The sequence below is a fragment of the Ciona robusta genome, chromosome 5, assembly GCF_009617815.1.
Source record: "Ciona robusta chromosome 5, ASM961781v2".
NCBI lineage: Eukaryota > Metazoa > Chordata > Ascidiacea > Phlebobranchia > Cionidae > Ciona > Ciona robusta.
In genome coordinates, this window is record NC_143239.1 from 2772202 (window position 1) to 2789529 (window position 17328).

General features: G+C 35.7%; 4 protein-coding genes across 4 annotated transcripts; 2 read left to right on the forward strand and 2 right to left on the reverse strand.

Annotated features, from left to right (window-relative positions):
- Positions 1-92: 92 nt before the first annotated feature.
- On the reverse strand, positions 93-5319 carry LOC149735564 ((Lyso)-N-acylphosphatidylethanolamine lipase-like). The gene is made up of 9 exons (XM_089878774.1): positions 5124-5319; positions 4566-4660; positions 4053-4192; positions 3396-3628; positions 2696-2850; positions 2010-2127; positions 1270-1340; positions 880-995; positions 93-437 (listed from the first exon to the last, which is right to left on the reverse strand). Exons 1-9 carry the CDS (start codon positions 5174-5176, stop codon positions 348-350), a joined length of 1071 nt encoding a protein of 356 aa, XP_089734900.1. The 5' UTR covers positions 5177-5319; the 3' UTR covers positions 93-347.
- Positions 5243-6080, reverse strand: LOC149735565 (mediator of RNA polymerase II transcription subunit 20-like). Its single transcript, XM_089878776.1, has one exon. It carries the CDS (start codon positions 6021-6023, stop codon positions 5415-5417), a length of 609 nt encoding a protein of 202 aa, XP_089734902.1. The 5' UTR covers positions 6024-6080; the 3' UTR covers positions 5243-5414.
- A 1626-nt stretch (positions 6081-7706) lies between these two features.
- LOC149735566 (cytochrome P450 2J6-like) lies at positions 7707-14227 on the forward strand. The gene is made up of 9 exons (XM_089878100.1): positions 7707-8072; positions 8568-8710; positions 9368-9470; positions 10137-10246; positions 10784-10905; positions 11484-11596; positions 12084-12228; positions 12571-12734; positions 13200-14227. Exons 1-9 carry the CDS (start codon positions 7809-7811, stop codon positions 13515-13517), a joined length of 1482 nt encoding a protein of 493 aa, XP_089734226.1. The 5' UTR covers positions 7707-7808; the 3' UTR covers positions 13518-14227.
- A 210-nt stretch (positions 14228-14437) lies between these two features.
- On the forward strand, positions 14438-17298 carry LOC149735567 (collagen alpha-1(XII) chain-like). The gene is made up of 5 exons (XM_089878117.1): positions 14438-14604; positions 14730-14841; positions 15449-15600; positions 16178-16341; positions 16817-17298. Exons 1-5 carry the CDS (start codon positions 14550-14552, stop codon positions 16979-16981), a joined length of 648 nt encoding a protein of 215 aa, XP_089734243.1. The 5' UTR covers positions 14438-14549; the 3' UTR covers positions 16982-17298.
- The last annotated feature ends 30 nt before the right edge of the window (positions 17299-17328 follow it).

Here is a 17328-nt window from a genome sequence, read left to right on the forward strand (position 1 = left end):
TGCACAAGTTAGTGTAAATGAATTAGCAGACGAGAAAATGATCATCAACTTGTTAAAATTAAAAATTAAGAAGCAAAAACTGAAAATAAAACCAACATATATTTATTTTTTATTAATTAAACACTATGCAGATTCAGAGGAATTAAAACTAAACAACAAAAATGATGAAGTAGAAAGTAAATTAAAAGAACTGAAGTGCAGAAAAGATAAAAACTAACAATTCTAGAGGCACAAATTACCCACTCTCTATCCCATGAGCAAAACACAACAACAGTACATAGCAATACAGAGAAGCAACAACATGCTGAACAATAAAAAGAAAATACGTATATGGTTCAAAGCAATCTTTAGTCGAGTGCATCACATACAGTGTCAATAATTTCATGGAATAATTCTGGACGATCAGCATATACATGATGTCCTGCACCTTTTACTGACTGCAATAAAAACCGAGTTGTGATCAAATATTCATACTATGGCAGTTTGTAATAAATGAAGATTTTTGAATTATACGTGGTAAGTTTAAATGTAAGAATTCATAACATATTTATCTTTATGTGGCGGGGCAACAAAATAAGTTTTAAAATAGTGTTTTGTTTCACACACCTATTGCCTACTTACAAGTTACCGCGCATGTAATTTCGTATTAATTACAATATTTTTGTGTATGACTGACAATTTAGACAACCCATACCTATGCAAAAAATATTCTATTACTGTCTAAAAAAAAGTTTGTAATTAAATTTGTAATAGGAACACACCCAATGCCATTTAGTCAAAAAACTATAGCATTTAGATGCTATTAAAACAGTAAACCACAGCTATTGAATGAGCCCACTAAAAACTGAACTGAAACACTACAGATAATATTTCACTTACATAAACTTCAACGTGGTTGTCAGGCAGCAGGTTTTGAGTTTCATGTCCAGAATTCACATCCATCCATGAGCGTGCTCCATACACGAATGTGACGGGGACATCCTTACGTAAGCCACCTTCACATCAAAATAACATAACATCATTTTTTGTTAAATACTTGATAATAGAGTCACAGAAATAAAAGAGTATGTAACTTAAGCACATAGTTTATTGAAAATAACCTAAAAATTAAACTGACATTGTTTTGTAATTTTGATTTTCTATCATATGTGGATGGGGCTTCATGACAAAACCAGGAAACCTAGATTTTAGGCTATATTTAGCCCTATACGTCTATTATTTTTAAACTTTTCGTTCGTTTATTGTTATTCATGTTCACATTTTCAATACCTATTCTTGACAACATAGGCTTGTATGCATATCCTAGATCTTGGTTCATCTGCTTAAAGCCAGATTCACCACTGTAAAAAACAGGGAAGATTTAGTTTTATAAATTAGATCCCTAATAATTTTTTGGTTTTATTAAAACATAATTTTTCACACAATCACACATGAAAAAAGGTGAAGATGGGAGACCTTTTCATTCCATTCTCTCATCCTATTTTGTAGTAAACAAAGAACATTCAAAGAATTATAAAACCCTATCCTTACGACTTCCATAGACCGTTGGTAATAGTTTAAATACGATCAGAAAATTTGGATTTTATTTGTTTAAGATGTCCCATTTCCACCAAAGTACTATAGATCCTATATGGCATGAACCATACGAATGGTTCATAGTTAGGAGGACACATTGTAACAAAAACAATAAATTAAATGAGGCCAACAAGCCAGCTACATCCTGTCACTGCCAATAACTGACACATGACTGTAAAATTAATTTCCGGCATTTAGTAGAACATGCTTTATTGTATCTGTACACTGGCCATTGGCCACACAACGTACACAGTTGTGTGTTTAGGAATCTGCGTAAACCGGGCCTGAAACCCCACCTTGTTGGACATTAAAGCATGAAATAACCAATAACCATGCTACACAGAGAATTTGTGACGGGTATCTGATTTTTGTGTTGCATAAAGAAATGACAAAATAAAGTTGGACTCCCTTTCCTTATTCAGATATGCACATACCTTGGAGATCCAGCATTACAATGATAGATGTATTCAAAAACCGTGTTTTCATCTTGTTCAGTAACTTCTGGATATCTTGTCTTAAAATCAGCCCTGAACCTTTTTATTAAACCAGGTCCTGGAACAACAGAAGCAAAACATATTAAATATAGTTCAATCTATTCCACACACAAATATGCTACAAAAGTGCTAAAAGAGATTACTTAAAAGTTAATCACTCCAACTCATGCATAAATGAGCTAATTTTATTTAAAAGCTACATGAACATATTAGTCATGCTAAAAGGCACATCCGAGTCTGGTAAAAATGCCAAGTCTGTACAATTCTGAGTATAATTAGTCTGCACGTTACTATGTGTCACATTTTTAAGTTTTAAAGTAAATCAGATATGACATTTGACCGTGTTAAAATACAGTTACATTTATAGTTGTCAAATATAGCGAACAACATTACTTAATGTGGCGAAAGATTTTGTCCCTGGTTTTCTGTATAGACACATAAGAACAGGGTAGAAGCTATTTTTGGTGTAAAACGTTTCCTGAATATGTATGAAAATTCCTGAATATGCACCTGCGGTAGGGATATGCACCTACTTCCCCCTAAGATTGGTTTACAACGTGAAAAAATCGATGATTATGCACCTACCTATGTGTACATTATACAGAATATATATAGTTTTTAGTCACCCCAAGGTCCAGCAGCACGAACTACTCCAAGTGGGTTAAAGGGACTTAGGATTCTCACAAGTGCTCGAATCCACAACGGAACGCGCCGAGCTCTTTCCCCATCAGGCTCCAGTTTAGGAAAACCCCATGGGTCAACTAAGACGAGACTCTTTACTCTGTGTGAAATCGATTTGTTGAATTTATTTGATTCAGAAATTGATGATGCTAGTCACTAGCAAAATGCATCCTTATTTTTTATTTTTTTTATATACTTTTTTTGGTACATAGGTACTGCATTAGTATAACTCGATTTTGGTTTGTTGTATATTAGTAGCACTTGGTGTAAACATTCAATATGAATGTTTTTTGTAGTAGTAATTGGGGCTTTTCAAGTTTGTACAGTTTTCTGTTAGAAGTAGAGTACAGTACTGTAATGTCACAAAGTTGGAACAAATTGTTCCGCTCATATATAGAGATTATATATAGACTTTTTATGTGTTATTTCCTAACACTTTAAATATATATATATATGCACTATAATGAATTTAAATAAGAAAAACAAAATGACCCTGAAGTAAAAGACAAGATACTCAATCCCTAGCCATCTACACATGATGATAAAAAAAACTTTGAACTTGTCTGGGTATTTAGGAGCATAACTGCTCAAGACAAGATACTCAATCCCCAGACACCTACACATGGTAAAAAGAAAACTTCGAACCTGTCTGGGTATTTAAGAGCATAACTGCTCACAAGATATCCACCAAAGCTATGTCCGAGTAAAATCATCTTGTTGAGGTCCTGTGCTTGCCTCCAATCTTCAATTGATTGGACGAACATCTTCTCAACCTCATCAGGATCGCTCCCAAACTTTGGGCGACTGCTTCGACCGAACCCAAGCAGGTCAAAAGCATATAACGGCCGATATTTGCTCAAAGCATCAAGATTCATACACTGAAAATATTAAAAATATAATAAACTGGTATGGGATATGTTTAACTTAAAATCAACGAAAATTCATTTAAAACATTTGTAAAGTGGGTATACAAAAGAAAGAAAAACACAAAATAACAAAGAATGGAAAATGTAATGTAGAGTGTTTTAGTGTATTTACATAGGAAAACAATAATAACAGCACCTTTTTTTATTTTTTTTAGTGTAGAACATTTTATACACTGCTAAAGTAAGGGCTAATACTACTGCATTTTACAGCCTATAACCAAAAACATTCACAATCACAAACCCACTTGAGAAAGCTTTGGAAAATACTTTTGTTACACACTATGGGTGTATTCACTGATTACCACCAGACAGTGTAAGCTAACAATTACAAACAGCACAAAAAACGAATGAGGTGTTTACTATGTTATGAACTTACCCATAACCCAACACCTCCAGCAAAGCCATGGACCATGACAATTGGTGTTTTGTTGGAGATTTTCTTGTTCGCTATGAGTGTCCACAGCTTCTGTCCACTTGGCAAACTGACTTGCTTCTTTTCAAGTGTAGTTTTGACAACTAAAACATTCAAAAAAACTAACTGTGTTACTAGGGTTTACCTAAAACACTACGATAATTGTCCGGTGTCTCGAAAAAGTGGTTAGAGCATCTGCCTTTAGCCAAGAGTTTATGGGTTTAAGGCTAAATGCTGCTACCATTGCAGGCTATGTGTTTAACTACAATTGCTTCAACCCAGTGGTTTGTAATGGGTTGTGAAAGTTGTCAGCCATACAAAAAAACAATCTCCCAAAAAGTTACAGACGTGGTAACTCGTAAGCAGGTTCAATGCGTATAAAACAGAGCATTTGTGTTATTTATAATGACTGTGGTTGCCTTGCCATTACAGAATAAAGCAAGTCAAATTATTACATGCTTATTCACATAGGCTTACATTGCAGCATTTTACTTTCCGAGTTAACAAGACGATCCATGGATGTCGGCTTCCATCTGCACCAACTCTTACACCAACCGGTTTCATTTGTAACACTAAAAAATAGAAATTATTAATATCTTACAAACATCTTAATAGCCTATGTTATGTATGCTTGGAAAAAATACAAAAGAGTTTTACAATTTCAATTAAACAGTAAACATAAAAAAGGCAGAAAATTTTTAAATAATATATGAATCAGAATGTTATTCATATAGCATGGTGAGGGAAGATGGGACACCTTTAGTACATAATATCTTGATCATGTTTTAAAGAAATAACAACGGCCTATGGGATTCATAAGGATACGGTTCTATGATTCTTTTAATGTTCTTTGTTACCTACCAAATGGGACAAGAAAAAAGAATGAAAAGGTGTGCCATCTTCCCCCACCCTATTATTGTACTATATAAATGTAAAAAATGATCCTAAAATGTAAAAACAGTGTTTTAAGACCAATGGTGCTAGGATCGGCAATAAACTACTCTAAAAAACCAGTACACAGTATTTTTAAGTTACCTTGATATTTCCTCCAATGTTGGAGAAGTCTCAACTTCTTGTATTCCAGCCATAATTAAAAAAAAAACGCTTACAATATGTTTATAAGGCAAACCAATACACGATTATTAAGCTACAAACTTCCTAAAAAAGGTAATATGTAAATATGTTTCAGTTTAGTGAAATTTGGAATAAATACTTGAATGTAACTGAACCGTTTAACACATACAATAGGCGTATAACTTAACGAGCACAGCTATTAGCAGCATATAGTATAGATGGGCAAAGAAGTTGGAATAGATAAGTAATGCGTTAACGAACTAAATTTGATTTTCTCATGTTACTGAACAGTTCAACATATTGTTGCATTGTTATGTCTGGCGTGTAGATTTCTTTTGACTTTTCTAATATAAGAGTGGGCATGTTTGTGGCCATGTTCTCACCCACAAATCCTTTCAAAAGCTCAGTTATAATGCCCCAACAGTCACAAGGGTAAACACACGGTGTGTATTCGACTTCAAGTGAAATTCCTTTGGTGCTAGGACCCATTGAAATTATACCAGTTTTGAGAACAAAATCGCCAAGCTCATACCGGTGCCCCTTGCTCTCAATACGACCACCTTTTCTTGGCTGCCAGACGGAACGTAGCTTGGACAAAAAACTCGGTAGCATTACATCTGAAACAATTGAAGGGCCGTCTTCGAAGCAAGCAAATCTAGAAGCAGGGTACTCGGTACTGTGGATTAAGTGCAAGGTTTTGCTATTCGCTACATTAACGGCATGGTATGATTCACATTCGACAGTAAAAAGTCCAGTTTTTATTGCTCCCAATTGCTCAATGCTGTTATGAAGCTCTTCTATGTTTTGTTGAACATTCTGACCTGCAGGGACTTTCCATGGAGAAACATACGCAACTCCCATTTTAAAGTTGTTTAATTTTGCTCTAAATCTGGTTAAATAATTCGGAGATTATTAATTAAAAAAAACTTTAATTTAACACACACTAAATTAATCTATAAATACTACATACACAGTGATTCACTGCCACTTCTGATCTATAGCAGCTTAATAAAACTATTCTTTTATTTTACGTTTAAAATAGGCTATTTTAATACCTCTGACAAAAACATTTTTCTAAATACTTACAGACCTTACAGAAGTTAGTAAATCATACAATTTATATATACACTTCAGTAGTTTAGTAATAGCTAGTATATTAGGCTATAGTTCAAAGTCCAAACCAAAATAGCACATCGCTTCTACAACTTGTACACAAGTGATCTTTGGACAAAACATATATCCATCGACCATCACACCATAGTACCATATGCTGGGATTACACCACCTCGTACGAGCTGCTCTGCCCAACAACTTCAAAATCGAATTTGTAAAAGTAAGAAACACTAGCGAGACAAAAAAACGCAGAATCATCATTACGCGAGGTTTCTCACTCACGTGAGATTTAGTATTTTCTCCTTCGACATAAAGGAAAATCCCCGTACCCCTTAGAAGCCTCTAGCCAGAGTATACTAAACAAGTTTTTTTTAAAACAAGTTTAATATACTCTGCTCTAGCACTTCTTTTTGTACTTGAATTCGCATTTATTCCGGCGCCGTGGAGAAGTGGTTAGCGCGCCTGCCTCTAACCCAGAGGTAATGGGTTCAAGGCTCGTCGCTGCTACCATTGTGGGCGTATGTGTCCTTGAGCAAGACACTTAACGGCAATTGCTCCAACCCAGTGGTCACTAATGGGTTGTCCAAATTATCAGCCATACATAAAAATAAAAAAAAATCCAAAAAAAATAATCACCCACAAAGTAACATACTTGGTAACTCGTAAGCTGGCGCGAGGTGCACACCCATGTTATAACGACTGTTGTTTTCCGGCCACGCGAGGATAAAGTAAGTTACATTCATACATTCATATTATGCTTGATAAAAGGGTAAAAAAAATAATATAAAATATTATGATAAAATATTATGCTTGATAAAATCTCAAAATAGTTTCAGCCAGTAAACCACGCTACAGAAATAAACATAACAGCATACGTTTTACAGACAACAAAGAGACATAGTATATATATATACTTAAAATGAGGCTCTTTCTTTCGTACACAGGTTCAAAGATTAAACGGTGTAGTATATAACCATGGTTAACTGTATACACTTTTACAGGTTATATCTCCAACACGTATAAAATTATCAGTGATTTAACAATGGGCCTAAACTTTAAATATAGTAGGGGATGGGACACTTTTGGCTCATAGTATCCAAATATCTTGATCGTGTTTTAAACAAATAACAACGGCCCATGGGAGTCGGAAGGATACGGTTTTATAATTCCTTGAATGTTCTTTGTTTTCGAATGTTACGATGTTACTTGTATCGAGTTTTCATGTATCGAGTTTAAATGTTAGATTGAATGTTTGAGCGATTTAAATCTGCATTACTATATGGTTGTAAAAGTTCAACGTTTTAATCGCCACTTATGCCTGTGTGCTGGCATTACTTCAGACGGTTTAATTATTAACATTACCACAGTTAAGTACACAGCTGGGTTCACGTCTGTGTATATACGATCACAAGTTCAACTTTTACGAGTGTAAAGCTATGCTGAGGTAAATGTGCAGCATTTGCAAGTGCTGCCAGCGCAAACGAATGGTTATATATAACCTCCGTTAAAACAGTATATAGGTCGCATATAGGCATGATGGAAGTACTGATAGGGTTAAACGTGAGCACATTAGCGACTTTTCTGGTTGTGTTTTACGCGGTTTATTACTGGTACAAACGGCCGGGAAGTTATCCGCCTGGCCCCAGAGGTTACCCCCTTGTGGGTGTGTTACCCCGACTTGGCAAATACCCAGAACGTGTAATGCGAAAATGGAGCAGGAAATATGGACCCGTGATGTCTGTCCGTATGGGCCGAAACGATTGGGTTTCTCTCAACGATTACTCTTCAATAAAAGAGGTATATACGGTTACTTAAAGTTGCGATTAATCAATGTTACTTAATTATCTTCACGTGGCGGGACAACGACGGTCTTTTGACACAAGTGTTCTGTTTTACACACCTCGTGCCCCTTACGAGTAAGTGTATGGTAGCGTGAGGGAACATGGGACACTTTCAGCAAATAATAAAAACATGCTGATCTTATATTAAACAAATAACAACGGTATATAGGAGTCTTGGGGATACGGTTTTATAATTTTTCAAATGTTCTTTGTTTACTATACTACAAATAATGGGACAAGAAAATAGAAGAAAAAGGTGCCCATCTTCCCCCACCCTACTATAAAATATGTAACGTTCGGGTATGTCTGACAATTTAGACAACACATAAAGAATAGTTCTGTCACCGCGGCGGACGAAGCGTTTTGATATTTGTGCATGTATAGTATTTAAGTAATGACGATGCTTCAGTTATTCAAATACATATAATAATTGAAGTAATAAATACCACAGGCACTTGTGAAACAAGGTAACGTAACTTCTGCAAGGCCAGATTTTCCAGCTCACCAAGAAGTTGCACACTACCATGGGATTATATTCAGTAGTGGCGATTTATGGCAAAATCAGAGAAGATTTGGCATCACAACTCTTCGAGAGTAAATACTATGTTGAGATATATAGTTACATCGGTACATCGGACCCGACTAAATTACATTGGACCCGACTACATCGGACCCGACCCGACTAAGTTACATCGGACCCGACTAAATGATATATGACACTTTTGTAATGGGAGCTAAGACGGTTCATGTTATCATTCTTGTTTCTACCTTTGGTAGTAAACTAATAATTTTACAGAAACGCATAACGTATTCTTCACGGCTTTGAGAGTGTTGTTAAATGTTAAAACGTGATTAGAAAATATTTGTATTCTAACGATATTCATATTACCCCACAGTATACTAATTTGTCGCAATATCTTGCCTGTATTGCCTATTATCATGGCCTACTCAATACATCGGGGTAACGTAGCCCATACAGATATAGTAAGGTGGGGGTAGACGGGACACCTTTAGCACATAATATTCAAATACCCTGATCGTGTTTTTAAACAATTAGGCCTACCAACGGTCTGTGGTAGTCGTAAGGATATACGGTTTTATAAATCCTTGATTTTTCGTTTACTACCAAATAAAAAAAAACAATAAGAAAGTAGAATAAGAAAGTGTCCCAACTTCCTCCACCCTACTATACTGCATAAGCATATAGGTTTCTATTATATGATCAGTTGATTCTATTTGGTGTTTTGGCAGATGTGGATTTGGAAAGAGAAGTTTGGAGGAAAGAATTGTTGAAGAAGTTTCATATTTAAACGATGCGATACGTGCCACTATGGGAAAACCATTTGAAATAATGGTAGCACAGTATTTTAAAATGTTAATTGAAGCAGTGCATTTAGGTTGGGGCTTATACGCGGTATAACTAAATAACTAAATGAAACTTTTTACCCTCGCGTGGCGGAGCAAAGACAGTCTTTATAACACGAGTGTTCTGTTTTTTATATACTTTTGACTTTACTAATTATAGATTGTGACAACAATTCTACGACTCTGATCAAAGCTATAGAAAACATTATAAACTTTTTATGATTCTAATAAAGAACAGACCGTGCTTTGTTACGACTGGCGGACTTGATAATGTGTATTTATAGTTGTTTACTGTCTGCTGTGCTAGAATGCTGACTAATGATAAATTTAACATTAAAATTATTAGCAAACACAAACCTAAAGAGTAAGTTTAACTACATTACAGTTTAAGCGATCGCCATTTTTAAATATACGTGTATGTTTAATTATACCTTGATTTTATACTTGTAAGTTTTTATTGGTGTTCTTTATAGCTCACCAGAGAAAACTTTATTTAGCACATTTTTTAAAGGAAATTTTTAAACGAACGCTAGGAAAATAGACAGTGGGTATCATCAGAATTTTGAGGCTAATTTTTTGCCGGTCAATGCTGACAAGAATATCCATTAGTTAAAAATGTTTAAATCACACCGGAAATAAAATAACATATTCGCAGGCGAAACTTGGCAACGCTATTTCTAACAACATATGTAGTGTTGCTATGGGGCGGAGATATGATTACGACAACAAAAGGTTCAAAGACCTCGTCGCAAAAGTATCTTGGAGGTAAATGAATGAATATACTTAGTCAATACTAGCATACAATGCAGCTGTTTTAAATTACAAAGAATGTGTGGTCGAACGTATATGCCTTAACACTTTCTATACAAAACATTAGTCTATATTAATAGTTCAGGAACAGAACGCACTGGCATTTCAGCTAACATAAGGCGAGGTCATGGAGTAAGGTGGATATCGTTAGAAGACTGGCCTATATTCCATACTTTTCAATTTGTTTTGACAATTAAAAATGAACAGTGAAATAGAATAAAAATATGTCCCATCTTATCCCAAACTACTTTACGTCAAATATTATTTTTCTGTATAAAACACAAAAGAAACCGACGTGATTATATCAAGAAGGGACAGCTTTAGCACATGATATCCAAATATCCTGTTCGTGTTTTAAACAATTAATAAAGGTCTATGGAAGTTGTGCGGATACGGTTCTATATTTTTTTAAATGTTTTTTTTGTTTACTACCAAATGGGACAAAAAAATCGATTGAAAAGGTGTCCCATCTTTCCCCACCCTACTTTACAGATTCAATCATCCTCGGGCGGCGCGTTATTTCAGCCTGACGCTGTTTGAACCACTGTTGATCAAAGTACCGCCAATATCGACTTACAACAAAAAGCAAATCAGCAACAGGGACGACATGTTCAGTGAGTAAACGGTCAAAATATTTTATTTGGATATGCTATTACCAACAAGCTGTTTTATAAAAACAAATCAAAAAAGGTATAATTATTAACAAAGTTATACCAACGTGGTAACTCGTAAGCGAGCACGAGCTGCGTGAAACAAAACAACAGTGTTGTAACTAGTGTCGCTGTTCCGCCAGGCGAGGATAAATAGGTTACATCCATTCAAGACTTTAACCATAGTATACTGAAATGATAGTATACTCACTTCAGTATACTATGCTTTAACGCAGAGACAATAACTTTATACATAAAGTTGGTCGCATAACGTGGTGCAGAACCACCCGTGTTACAGCGACTGTCGTTTTCACGCCACGCGAGGATAAACAAGCGCCAAATATTTTACACTCATTCATTCACTCAAGTTTCACACTGACAAATTAGAGTAAAAAAACTGAATTTATTGAAAAAATATAACATAACCATAACTAAAACATAAGTATTCACTTACACGTTATATGATTGGGTTATTGCAACGGCGTAGGCTTGCAAATTATCTCACTGATTATAATCCAATGCTTATTGTTCAATGCATGCAGGCCTTTTCCGAGAAATTATTGACGAGCATAGAGCGACATTTGACAAAGAAAACATTCGTGATTTTATTGACGCCTTCCTTGAACGTATGGCTGGGAACGATCCTCATTTCACGGTTACTATATATGTGCTGTGCCAGAAGCCTGTTTCAGTAACCTAAACTAGCACTGGTTTCGTAGAAAGAATTTTGTCCACGCAAATCATTTTTTATAGGCATATTCAAAATGTTGAATAATGACCATTTATATTAACTGCATGTCTGAATAAATACAAAAGCTATTTTTGTAGTTATATGCATGTTCACTCTATTGCATATATATTAACCATTTATCTTAACTGCGTAACAGTTTGCTAGCTTTGACTGTAGACTAAATCACTGGCTAAACAATGCCAGTAAAATGCAGTTCCTGAAAATTACAACAAAGCACAACAACTGCTGAAAGAGTGGCAAAACAAGCGTAGGCGGGATCAAATTTACTCTATACGCTATACGCGAGAGGAACCAATTATAACAATAATTATTTCCACGCCGAAACTCCAAAACTCGCGGGGAGGTTAAAACAGACGCAAGACAAATTGATTAAGTAATAAAATCCTTGCAGGAGTTTCAGTTGCTCGTGTTTTTGAGGGATTTATTCATTGCTGGCACTGAAACCACAACGAGTACTTTGAGGTGGGCGTTGCTGGTTCTGCTTCACAATCCTGGAGTACAAGACAAGCTACGGAATGAAATTCACAAAGTTTTAGGTTTCGTCACTGCAATATAGTAGGGTAGTGGGAAATGGGCACCTTTTCATTCTATTTTCTCGTCCCATTTAGTAGTAAAAAAGATCATTCAAAGAATTATAAAACGGTATCCCCATAACTCTCATAGACCGTTTTAATTGTTTAAAACACGATCAGGATATTTGGATGGTATGTCCTACAGGTGTCCCGTCTTACCCCATTTTACTTTATGTTTTTATTAGAAAACCACAATACAGGTATTTTGGGACATATGGGTAAAAAACAGAATGACACCAAAGTAGCTTAGTGCCTGTACAAACAATATAACACGTATACTTACCGATACCTGTTTACTTTACATAGGCCAGTCAACGACTGTCAGTATGGCACACAGAGAGAGCATGCCTTATACGCGAGCATTTATAGAGGAAATTTATAGATACCGAACTCTCACACCTTTGGACCTATTTCATGCAACGTCGGGAGAGTTGAATATATCTGGATATAAGATTCCTAAAAACACAGTGGTAAAATATATTATAGTAGGCTGGGGAATATGGGACACCCGTTCATTCTATTTTATCGTACCATTTAGTAGTAAACAAAGACAATTTAAATAGTTATAAAACCGTGTCCTCACGACTTCAGCAATATAGCGTTGTTATTGTTTAAAACACGATCAGGATATTTGGATATTGTGTGCTTAAGGTATCCCCATCTTCCCCCACCCTACCATATATAAATAATACGGAACAGTAACTACAATGTGTGTAATATTATATTGGATTCTATACTGTGTAGTAAAGTAGGTGATATTGTTAGACTGTAAATCCAATTTTCCTGATATCGTGTTTTAAACAGTTGACGATGATGAGACGTATACGGCTACGGTTATAATTCTGTAAATATTCTTTGTTTACTACCAAAAAGAACAATAAATGGGAATGAAAACATGTCCCATCTTTCCCTAACCTACTATATAATATTGACAGATCATACCGAATCTATGGGCGGTACACAACGATCCTGATGTGTGGGACGAACCAAGCAAGTTTAAACCTGAGCGCCACCTCGATGAGAAGGGAAACTTCGTTCAGTCGAAACACGTTATACCTTTCTCGGTGGGTCCACGTCATTGCTTGGGAGAACAACTAGCTCGAATGGAAATCTTCATCTTTCTGGTTTCAATGGTTCAGAAATTTGGGTTTCTTCCGGATCCGAATGAGCCGAATCTTCCGGAGATAAATCACGGTGTGAACGCAACTGTATTTGTAGCGTACCCATTTAACATAGTGGCCAATCAAGTCTAATGCATGTAACTAAACAGTTTAGATATACTGTAGATTTAGTACTGTGGGGTAAGATGGTAATTCTTTAACAAACAATGTCCCATATTCCCATTCGTTTTTAAACAATTAACAACGTCTTTTAAAGTCGTAAAGCTACGGTTATGTACTTCTTTTAATGTTCTTTACTTACTACCAAATTGATCAATAAAATGAATTTAAACATGTATCATCTTACCCCAACCTACTATAGTTTTACCATTACTTTAACCAGTTAAACCAGTTTCAATTTCTCGTAATAATTGTGCCAATGACTATATTTATCAATAATACCTTTGGCCGGTGGCGTAATGGCAACGTGTAGTTTATACCACGACGTGTCCTGTAATAATCACAACGTTTAAGTTCCCACCGAAAAAGAATAATTACCTTTTTTTGTTCGCTTGACGCTCATAGCAGTAAAGTTAAATCACATCAGCGGTAGTAAAATTCTGCATCATACTAATGGAAAGTGTTCGAGTGTCGTATTGAAGTATAAAGAAGTAGAAGTGTCCGTCTTGAAGATATAATATTAATTAGAGAACAGTTAGGACAAAAATAATTGCATTTTAGTAGAAAAAGGAACAACTTAAATTTTACATTGCAAATGATAGGACAGCATGTCGGCATGTTCAACAGTCGTGGAATCTTACATCATATAAGACGAGTAATAAGTTAAAGCAAGGCTTACAGATTAAAAAAATCACGCTACAAATTTAGAGGTCTTTAATTATAACAAAGGACATATTAACAATAACTTTGTATGATACAATTAAATACTAAATAAATAAATGAATGAATGAATGAATATATATAACTTATTTATTCTCGCGTGGTCGTAAAACGACAGTCGTTGGAGCATGTGTTCTGTGTTATACACTTTTCCTGCCTCGCTAGGATAGAGCAAGTTACATTCATTTATTTTTGTGCTAACGGTATTTACTTATACCCACCCTACTGTATATTATAGAAACAGACTTTTTCTAGGTACAGGCTAGGATAAAAATTAATCACGATATGAAGTTATCTGCCTTCATTATCCTTGCGACCATTTTTGTTGGGCTCGCCAAAGGTAATTACAGATTTCAACTTTTTTACATAAATTAGCCATTTGGTTTGTAACGGTAAATAAATCTAGGCCAATATATTTTGAGGGCGGACCGTAAAAATTAATTTTCAAGTGCGAATATTTTGTAGCACAGTGCCCAAACTTTGGGAAAATGGATTTCGTATTTGCCCTTGACTCTTCAGCGTCAACTGGAGCTGAAAACTGGGCCAAAGTACAGAATCTCGTGACAAGTCTTATAAGGTATATCATGGCCTACTCAATACACGTGGGTATGTAAATAATACTATGGGGTAAAATACCGTTGGCAACTTATTCCCATATTTTCTGGCCCAGTTTTAAACAATTGAAAACGCTGTTTTAGACTAACGAGGCTCCGGATTCATAATTTTGTAAATACTTTTTGTTTACTATACCAAATGGAACAAGACAATGTCCATCCAACTTTGCCCTACTTTATAAGTATTGCCAACGCGTGTAAAAAAGGACTGCCAAAGCGTGTAAATCTATATAGCAGGGTGGGGGGAGATGGGACACCCTTTTAATCAATTTTCTCGTTCCATTTGGTAGTAAACATAGAATATTAAAATAGTTATAAAACCGTATCCTCACGACTCCCATAAATTGCTGTTAATTATTTAAAACACGATCAAGAATTTGTATTTTATGTGTTAAAGGTGTTCTATCTTACCCCACCCTACTATATAACCGTCATCTCACAGGAGGTTATGAAAATTAGTGACAATTTGGCCAATACATCTTACCAACTGACAATTTGGCCAACATAGCTTATAAGGCCCTTTTATACCGTATTCAAGAAATTCTTACAGCCATCAATATGTCTTTGCAGTCACTTCAGTTTGGCCCCCGAAAAGGCTCGATTTTCAGTCTTTCGCTTCAATCGCATACCACATAGAAGAAGCGAAGTCTTCCTGAATTCTTTCATTGACGATAAACCTGGAATGATAACGGCAGTTTACAATTTACCGTATTACGGGAGCGGTATGTGCCATAACACAATAGTATATAATTCCTAACCTAAACTAGAGGTTTTTTATTAAACGGACTTTTTAAACATCGCACGTACCTTTCTGTTTCATGGACACTTACATATGGTAGGGTGGGGAAGGATGGGGTACCTTTTCATGCTATTTTCTTGTCCCATTTGGTAGTAAACAAAGAACAGTCAAAAATTATAAAACCGTATCCTCGCGACCCATAGGCCGTTGCTATTTGTTTAAAACACGATCGGGACATTAGGTGCTAAAGTGTCTCGTCTTTCCCAACCTTACTATACTAGAATCAACAAAACATGGCGTTAACCAATGTTAAACTAGCTTGTATAGTAGGATGGGGTAAGATGGCGGGACATTCATTATCTTTTTTCGTCCCATTTGGTAGTAAACAAAAATAGTTACAGAATTATATAACCGTATCCCTGCGACTGCGAAAAAGCGTTGTTAAAAACACGATCAAGAAATATGTAATTTAAGTAAAAACAGCATCCCATATCATACCCCACGGCACTATGTATAACTTTCCAAATGCGTACGTATTAAAGATCTGTATTACGCGACAGGGTCTTACATTGGGAGGGCATTGCAACACGCAAAAAGCGTCAGTTTGTCCGAAAGTAATGGTAATAGAGCCGAATACAAAGACATAGTGGTGACAGTGACTGACGGGAGGACATACGATGATATGCTTACACCTTCAAATTCCCTGCGAGACAGTAACGTCTTGGTGAGTTATTTATAAATCTATATCAAGAATAGGCTATACGTAGGCGATTTTGTTCAGAAAAAAATGTATTGTACTGTGGGGTAAGCTGGGACACCGTCCCATATTATTCCATCGTGTTTAACTACGCCCTTTTATACAGTCGCCAGTCTATATAGAGTATACGGTAATGCATTTCTGTAAATATTATTTCGTTGCTACTAAATGGGATGAAAAAACATATCCCATCTTACCCCACCCTACTATATATATATGGTAGGGTGGGGGAAGATGGGACATATTTTTATTGTATTTTTTCGTCCTATTCAGTAGTAAACAAATAACATTCAAAGAAATATAAAACCGTATCCTCACGACTTCCATAGACCGTTGTTAATTGTTTAAAACACGATCAGGATGTTTGGATAATACATGCTTAAGGTAGGCTATACCCCATCTTCCTCACCCTACTCCAATAAACAAACAACTTCAATTACAGACATATGCAATTGGCGTGAAGCCCACCAACGGTCGAGGTACCAGAAACGATAAATTGTTGGAAATTGCCGGAAGCGAGCAAAATCTATTTTTGACAAACGTAATCGGCTTTAACGGGGCTTACGATGGTATAATAGCAGCATTGGAACGTGATCTATGCGTATAATTTTAAAAAAAGGAATACGAACATTCATTTATAATATGCACCTTTAATTTACCTTTTTTCGTACTTGATCAACGCCTTAACATAACCTAAATTTACACAACATCATAATTTGCCAATAAGTAATACGTACAATGCTTTACCTATACGTAAAACGAGTGTTCCATTCGTAAAATGCACGATTTGCACTTTTGACTGCTGCATTGTAGAATACGCCTACTTTCTTGTAAAAGCCCTTTCTCTTTACTATACCAAACAGATTAAACCTTTTGCCGATATACTGCGCACGGATAACAGCCAATACAGATACTACTACCTGAGCGCTTGCATTCTTTTGACAACTAACATGG

Coding starts and splice junctions, on each gene's coding strand:
- LOC149735564 (XM_089878774.1), bottom strand. CDS start 5,176: ATGGCTGGAATACAAGAAGTTGAGACTTCTCCAACATTGGAGGAAATA. Junction 2,128..2,695: donor TCGTGCTGCTGGACCTTGGG/GTGACTAAAAAC, acceptor CTGTTGTTCCAG/GACCTGGTTTAATAAAAAGG. Junction 1,341..2,009: donor TGTAATGCTGGATCTCCAAG/GTATGTGCATAT, acceptor TGTTTTTTACAG/TGGTGAATCTGGCTTTAAGC.
- LOC149735565 (XM_089878776.1), bottom strand. CDS start 6,023: ATGGGAGTTGCGTATGTTTCTCCATGGAAAGTCCCTGCAGGTCAGAAT.
- LOC149735567 (XM_089878117.1), top strand. CDS start 14,550: ATGAAGTTATCTGCCTTCATTATCCTTGCGACCATTTTTGTTGGGCTC. Junction 14,605..14,729: donor TTTTGTTGGGCTCGCCAAAG/GTAATTACAGAT, acceptor AATATTTTGTAG/CACAGTGCCCAAACTTTGGG. Junction 16,342..16,816: donor TGCGAGACAGTAACGTCTTG/GTGAGTTATTTA, acceptor CTTCAATTACAG/ACATATGCAATTGGCGTGAA.
- LOC149735566 (XM_089878100.1), top strand. CDS start 7,809: ATGATGGAAGTACTGATAGGGTTAAACGTGAGCACATTAGCGACTTTT. Junction 10,247..10,783: donor GTCGCAAAAGTATCTTGGAG/GTAAATGAATGA, acceptor CCTACTTTACAG/ATTCAATCATCCTCGGGCGG. Junction 12,229..12,570: donor TGAAATTCACAAAGTTTTAG/GTTTCGTCACTG, acceptor TACTTTACATAG/GCCAGTCAACGACTGTCAGT.